Source organism: Hemibagrus wyckioides, linkage group LG07 (genome assembly GCF_019097595.1).
Source record: "Hemibagrus wyckioides isolate EC202008001 linkage group LG07, SWU_Hwy_1.0, whole genome shotgun sequence".
NCBI lineage: Eukaryota > Metazoa > Chordata > Actinopteri > Siluriformes > Bagridae > Hemibagrus > Hemibagrus wyckioides.
In genome coordinates, this window is record NC_080716.1 from 33,177,401 (window position 1) to 33,187,400 (window position 10,000).

General features: G+C 39.4%; 1 protein-coding gene across 3 annotated transcripts in view; it reads left to right on the top strand.

Moving 5' to 3' along the window:
- The window catches only part of LOC131356206 (guanylate kinase-like), a 23,867-nt gene that overhangs the window by 6,419 nt on the left and 7,448 nt on the right, over positions 1-10,000 (top strand). For 2 of the 3 annotated variants that reach the window (XM_058395123.1, XM_058395122.1), the window contains exon 2: positions 9,823-9,936. In XM_058395123.1, coding sequence (XP_058251106.1) covers positions 9,823-9,936 — 114 coding nt within the window. Of the gene's footprint in view, positions 1-8,904; positions 8,926-9,822; positions 9,937-10,000 lie in introns of those variants that run through there. The other variant, XM_058395124.1, reaches the window with a different exon arrangement.

Here is a 10,000-nt window from a genome sequence, read left to right on the forward strand (position 1 = left end):
TCGCGCTTCTCCATCTGGCAATCTGATGGACGAGTCTGGGTTTGGTGGTTGCCAGGAGAACGGTACTTGTCTGACTGCATTGTGCCAAGTGTAAAGTTTGGTGGAGGGGGATTATGGTGTGGGGTTGTTTTTCAGGAGCTGGGCTTGGCCCCTTAGTTCCAGTGAAAGGAACTCTGAATGCTTCAGCATACCAAGACATTTTGGACAATTCCATGCTCCCAACTTTGTGGGAACAGTTTGGAGCTGCCCCTTCCTCTTCCAACATGACTGTGCACCAGTGACCAAAGCAAGGTCCATAAAGACATGGATGACAGAGTCTGGTGTGGATGAACTTGACTGGCCTGCACAGAGTCCTGACCTCAACCCGATAGAACACCTTTGGGATGAATTAGAGCGGAGACTGAGAGCCAGGCCTTCTCGTCCAACATCAGTGTGTGACCTCACAAATGCGCTTCTGGAAGAATGGTCAAAAATTCCCATAAACACACTCCTAAACCTTGTGGACAGCCTTCCCAGAAGAGTTGAAGCTGTTATAGCTGCAAAGGGTGTATATATATATATATATATATATATATATATATAGAGAGAGAGAGAGAGAGAGAGATACTGTATATACACACACACTCACATATATACACACACAATCATATATACACACACTCACACATGTACACACACACTCACACATATATAAATATACACACACACATATATACACACACACATATATACACACACAATCATATATACACACTCACACATGTACACACACACACATGTACACACACTCACATATATACACACACTCACATATATACACACACTCACATATACACACACACATATATACACACACTCACACATATAAATATACACACAATCATATATACACACACTCACATATATACACACACTCACATATACACACACTCACACATATATACACACACACTCTCACATATATATATACACACATATATACACACACTCTCACATATACACACACTCACATATACACACACACTCACATATATACACACACACTTACATATATACACACACACTCACATATATATACACACACACTCTTACATATATACACACACACTCACATATATATACACACACACTCTTACATATATACACACACACTCATATATACACACACTCTCACATATACACACACACTCACATATATATACACACACACTCACATATACACACACTCTCACATATATATACACACACTCACATATATACACACACTCACATATATACACACACTCTCACATATATACACACACTCACATATACACACACTCACATATATATACACACACTCTCACATATATACACACACACTCACATATATATACACACACACTCACATATACACACACTCTCACATATACACACACTCACATATATACACACACACTCTCACATATATACACACACTCACATATACACACACTCACATATATATACACACACACTCACATATATACACACACTCTCATATATACACACACACTCACATATATATATACACACACACTCACATATATATATACACACACTCACATATATATACACACACACTCACATATATATACACACACTCACATATATATACACACACTCACATATATATACACACACTCACATATATATACACACACTCACATATACACACACACTCACATATATACACACACTCACATATATACACACACACTCACATATATATACACACACACTCACATATACACACACTCTCACATATACACACACTCACATATATACACACACTCACATATATATATACACACACACTCACATATATATATACACACACTCACATATATATATACACACACTCACATATATATACACACACACTCACATATATACACACACTCACATATATACACACACACTCATATATATATACACACTCACATATACACACACACTCACACATATATACACACACTCACATATACACACACTCACATATACACACACTCACATATATATACACACACTCACATATACACACACTCACATATATATATACACACACTCACATATATATACACACACTCTCACATATATACACACACACTCACATATATATACACACACACTCACATATACACACACTCACATATATATACACACACACTCACATATACACACACTCTCACATATATACACAAACTCTCACATATATATACACACACACTCACATATACACACACTCTCACATATATATATACACACACACTCACATATACACACACTCTCACATATATACACAAACTCTCACATATATATACACACACACTCACATATACACACACTCTCACATATATACACACACACTCACATATATATACACACACACACTCTCACATATATACACACACTCACACACACTCACACATATATACACACACACTCTCACATATATACACACACTCACATATACACACACTCACATATACACACACTCTCATATATATACACACACACACACATATATATATATATATATACACACATATATACACACACTCTCACATATACACACACTCTCACATATATACACACACACTCTCACATATATATACACACATTCTCACATATATACACACACTCTCACATATATACACACACTCTCATATATATACACACTCACATATATATACACACACTCTCACATATATACACACACTCTCACATATATATACACACACACTCACATATACACACACACTCACATATATATACACACACTCTCATATATATACACACTCACATATATACACACACACTCTCACATATATAAACACACTCTCACATATTTACACACACTCACATATATATACACACACACTCACATATACACACACACTCACATATATATACACACACTCTCATATATATACACACTCACATATATATACACACACTCTCACATATATACACACACTCTCACATATATATACACACACACTCTTACATATATACACACACACACTCACATATATACACACACTCACATATACACACACTCTCACATATATACACACACACTCACATATATATACACACACACTCACATACACACACACTCTCATATATATACACACACTCTCACATATATATACACACACACTCACATATACACACACTCTCACATATATATACACACACTCACATATATACACACACTCACATATATACATACACACTCACATATATACACACACTCTCACATATATACACACACTCACATATACACACACTCACATATATATACACACACTCTCACATATATACACACACACTCACATATATATACACACACACTCACATATACACACACTCTCACATATACACACACTCACATATATACACACACACTCTCACATATATACACACACTCACATATACACACACTCACATATATATACACACACACTCACATATATACACACACTCTCATATATACACACACACTCACATATATATATACACACACTCACATATATATACACACACTCACATATATATACACACACTCACATATATATACACACACTCATATATATACACACACTCACATATACACACACACTCACATATATACACACACTCACATATATACACACACACTCACATATATATACACACACACTCACATATACACACACTCTCACATATACACACACTCACATATATACACACACTCACATATACACACACTCACATATATATATACACACACACTCACATATATATATACACACACTCACATATATATATACACACACTCACATATATATACACACACACTCACATATATATACACACACTCACATATATATACACACACTCACATATATACACACACACTCATATATATATACACACTCACATATACACACACACTCACACATATATACACACACTCACATATACACACACTCACATATATATACACACACTCACATATACACACACTCACATATATATATACACACACTCACATATATATACACACACTCTCACATATATACACACACACTCACATATATATACACACACACTCACATATACACACACTCACATATATATACACACACACTCACATATACACACACTCTCACATATATACACAAACTCTCACATATATATACACACACACTCACATATACACACACTCTCACATATATATACACACACACTCACATATACACACACTCTCACATATATACACAAACTCTCACATATATATACACACACACTCACATATACACACACTCTCACATATATACACACACACTCACATATATATACACACACACACTCTCACATATATACACACACTCACACACACTCACACATATATACACACACACTCTCACATATATACACACACTCACATATACACACACTCTCATATATATACACACACACACACACACATATATATATATATATATACACACATATATACACACACTCTCACATATACACACACTCTCACATATATACACACACACTCTCATATATATACACACATTCTCACATATATACACACACTCTCACATATATACACACACTCTCACATATATATACACACACACACTCACATATACACACACACTCACATATATATATACACACACTCTCACATATATACACACTCACATATATATACACACACTCTCACATATATACACACACACTCACATATACACACACTCACATATATACACACACACTCTCACATATATACACACACTCTCACATATTTACACACACTCACATATATATACACACACACTCACATATACACACACACTCACATATATATACACACACTCTCATATATATACACACTCACATATATATACACACACTCTCACATATATACACACACTCTCACATATATATACACACACACTCTTACATATATACACACACACACTCACATATATACACACACTCACATATACACACACTCTCACATATATACACACACTCACATATATACACACACACTCACATATATATACACACACACTCACATACACACACACTCTCATATATATACACACACTCTCACATATATATACACACACTCTCACATATATATACACACACTCTCACATATATATACATACACACTCACATATATATACACACACACTCACATATACACACACACTCACATACACACACTCTCATATATACACTATATTGCCAAAAGTATTCGCTCACCTGCCTTGACTCGCATATGAACTTAAGTGACATCCCATTCCTAATCCATAGGGTTCAATATGACGTCGGTCCACCCTTTGCAGCTATAACAGCTTCAACTCTTCTGGGAAGGCTGTCCACAAGGTTTAGGAGTGTGTTTATTGGAATTTTTGACCATTCTTCCAGAAGCGCATTTGTGAGGTCACACACTGATGTGGGACGAGAAGGCCTGGCTCTCAGTCTCTGCTCTAATTCATCCCAAAGGTGTTCTATCGGGTTGAGGTCAGGACTCTGTGCAGGCCAGTCAAGTTCATCCACACCAGACTCTGTCATCCATGTCTTTATGGACCTTGCTTTGGTCACTGGTGCACAGTCATGTTGGAAGAGGAAGGGGCCAGCTCCAAACTGTTCCCACAAAGTTGGGAGCATGGAATTGTCCAAAATGTCTTGGTATGCTGAAGCATTCAGAGTTCCTTTCACTGGAACTAAGGGGCCAAGCCCGGCTCCTGAAAAACAACCCCACACCATAATCCCCTCCACCAAACTTTACACTTGGCACAATGCAGTCAGACAAGTACCGTTCTCCTGGCAACCACCAAACCCAGACTCGCCCATCAGATTGCCAGATGGAGAAACGCGATTCGTCACTCCAGAGAACGCTGCGTCTCCACTGCTCTAGAGTCCAGTGGCGGCGTGCTTTACACCACTGCATCCGACGCTTTGCATTGCACTTGGTGATGTATGGCTTGGATGCAGCTGCTCGGCCATGGAAACCCATTCCATGAAGCTCTCTGCGCACTGTTCTTGAGCTAATCTGAAGGCCACATGAAGTTTGGAGGTCTGTAGCGATTGACTCTGCAGAAAGTTGGCGACCTCTTCGCACTATGCGCCTCAGCATCCGCTGACCCCGCTCCGTCAGTTTACGTGGCCTACCACTTCGTGGCTGAGTTGCTGTCGTTCCCAAACACTTCCACGTTCTTATAATACAGCTGACAGTTGACTGTGGAATATTTAGTAGCGAGGAAATTTCACGACTGGATTTGTTGCACAGGTGGCATCCTATCACAGTTCCACGCTGGAATTCACTGAGCTCCTGAGAGCGACCCATTCTTTCACAAATGTTTGTAAAAACAGTCTGCATGCCTAGGTGCTTGATTTTATACACCTGTGACCATGGAAGTGATTGGAACACCTGATTCTGATTATTTGGATGGGTGAGCGAATACTTTTGGCAATATAGTGTATACACACACACTCACATACACACACACTCTCATATATATACACACACACTCACATACACACACACACTCACATATATATACACACACTCTCACATATATATACATACACACACTCACATATACACACACTCACATATACACACACACACATATATACACACACTCACACATATATATATACACACATATATACACACTCTCATATATATACACACACTCACATATACACACACTCACACATATATACACACACACATATATACACACACTCTCACATATATACACACACACTCACATATACACACACTCTCACATATATACACACACACTCTTACATATATACACACACTCTCACATATATATACACACACACTCTTACATATATACACACACACTCACATATATATACACACACTCTCACATATATACACACACTCACATATATATACACACACTCTCACATATATACACACACTCACATATATACACACACACTCTTACATATATACACACACTCTCACATATATATACACACACACTCTTACATATATACACACACACTCACATATATATACACACACACTCACATATACACACACTCTCACATATATACACACACTCTCACATATATACACACACACTCACATATACACACACTCTCACATATATACACACACACTCTTACATATATACACACACTCACATATATATACACACACACTCTTACATATATACACACACACTCTTACATATATACACACACTCTCACATATATATACACACACACTCTTACATATATACACACACACTCACATATATATACACACACACTCACATATACACACACTCTCACATATATACACACACTCTCACATATATACACACACACTCACATATACACACACTCTCACATATATACACACACACTCTTACATATATACACACACTCACATATATATACACACACACTCTTACATATATACACACACACTCTTACATATATACACACACTCTCACATATATATACACACACACTCTTACATATATACACACACACTCACATATATATACACACACTCTCACACAGACAGTGAGAGTGAGTGAGACAGTGAGAGTGAGACAGACAGTGAGAGTGAGTGAGTGAGACAGTGAGAGTGAGTGAGACAGTGAGAGTGAGACAGACAGTGAGAGTGACACAGTGTGAGATAGACAGTGAGAGTGAGAGTGAGACAGTCTGTGGTGCTCTTGTCACAGCATGTGGTTAGTTGGTGGTTAGCAGTGTGTTATTTTTACTTTTCTGTGGTAGAGAGTGAGACAGGTGATGATGGGCGTGGCTGTGGGGTGTGGCCATGGGGCAGACACTGTAACAGTCAAACCTGGAAATTCACTCAGCTGCCCCTCAGCAGGACCATGTGCCCCCTACAGGCCAAGAGAACATCTCCTCTATTCTCATCTTCTTCCTCTGTCTCTTCTTCCTCCTATCTGTCTATCAGAGCCAGGCTCCTCCTCCACGTCTTTTCTCTTCTTCCTCTGTCTCTTCTTCCTCCTATCTGTCTATCAGAGCCAGGCTCCTCCTCCACGTCTTTTCTCTTCTTCCTCTGTCTCTTCTTCCTCCTATCTGTCTGTCAGAGCCAGGCTCCTCCTCCACGTCTTTTCTCTTCTTCCTCTGTCTCTTCTTCCTCCTATCTGTCTATCAGAGCCAGGCTCCTCCTCCACGTCTTTTCTCTTCTTCCTCTGTCTCTTCTTCCTCCTATCTGTCTATCAGAGCCAGGCTCCTCCTCCACGTCTTTTCTCTTCTTCCTCTGTCTCTTCTTCCTCCTATCTGTCTGTCAGAGCCAGGCTCCTCCTCCACGTCTTTTCTCTTCTTCCTCTGTCTCTTCTTCCTCCTATCTGTCTATCAGAGCCAGGCTCCTCTTCTATGTCTTTCCTCTTCTACCTCTGTCTCTTCTTCCTCCTATCTGTCTATCAGAACCAGGCTTCTCCTCCATGTCTTTCCTCTTCTTCCTCTCTCTCTTCTTCCTCCTATCTGTCTATCAGAGCCAGGCTCCAGCTTCACGTATTTTCTCTCCCCCTCTCCTCCTCCACTTCTCTGAAGCTCAACATCCTTTTTCCTGTTCCTCTTTTGTCTGTTGTTTCTCTCTGTGGTGGTGGAGCAAGTCTTTGTGGTGATTTTCTCCACCTAATAAGTACACACACACACACACACACACACACGCCCTAAACAAATCCATAATAATTCCTCCTGATGTCATGACTGGTTTGCATATAAAAAGCAGTTGATTGGCTGAGACATGACCCTGCCCACACACACAAACACACACACACACACATAAGCATATATATCTGTACACACACCTGTAGCAGCTGCAGAGTAGATTCTGTTCTGAAAAAGCTGTGTATCAGGAAGGTGAGTCTGATCCCTCTGTTTCTGAATGTGTGTGTGTGTGTGTGTGTAAGAGAGAGTAATATTAGCAAATCTTATGAACATTATGGCTTATTTTTGTATTTAAATATAGTCCACTTGTTATTCTCTTATACACTGAACACAAGGTGCACTGTTGTCATTTGTCTTTACTCGAGTCTCCTCGTTTCGTCTTCTCGGTCCAGGAGTGTCCAGTCTTATCCACACAGGTCCGGCAGGGTGCAGGTTTAGATTTCACACCTGAGTGAAAGACTAGATGAACAGATTAAATAGGTGGATCAGGTGTGTCTTGAGGTGCTGGAATGGAATGAAAACCTGCACCATACCTGACCCTGTGCAGATCACACCAGACACTCCTGCTTTTTTTTTTTTATTTCACTTTGTTTGTCATCACGTGTTGTTTATCATCTGTTACACCAGGGGGCGCTGTTTCACCAGCAGTCTAATACAGTTTTATTTTTATTTGTCACTTGTTGAGGGTGAAGGACCATGTGCTCTGATGCTGGAGATGAAGTGTGTGTGTGTGTGTGTGTGTGTGAGAGAGAGAGAGAGAGAGAGAGAGGTAATTAGCCTCCTGAGGAACAGGACAGCTGACGGCATGTTACTTAGCGAGTATGCTAACGAGCTCAGGTGTTGATTTGTCCTTCATGTACAGCTGGAGGAGAATTCAGTGTGAGGTGGTGAACACTCCAGCAGAACAGCTGTGGGCTGTGTCCCAAACCACCGTGTCATCAGTTACCATGACTACCACAGGGGAAGTGCTGTTATTCTGGCACACTCTGTAGTGTGGTTTGAGACACGACCCATCGGAGACGCTAGAATATTATATACTTGCATTTGTACTTAACTTGTGTGTGTGTGTGTGTGTGTGTGTGTGTATAGTGATGGCAGGACCGAGGCCAGTGGTTTTCAGCGGTCCCTCAGGTGCTGGGAAAAGCACACTACTTAAAATGCTGCTCAAAGAGTTCGACGGTGTCTTCGGCTTCAGCGTCTCCCGTAAGACAGACACACACACACACACACATATACACGCACACACACACCCAGACACATATATACA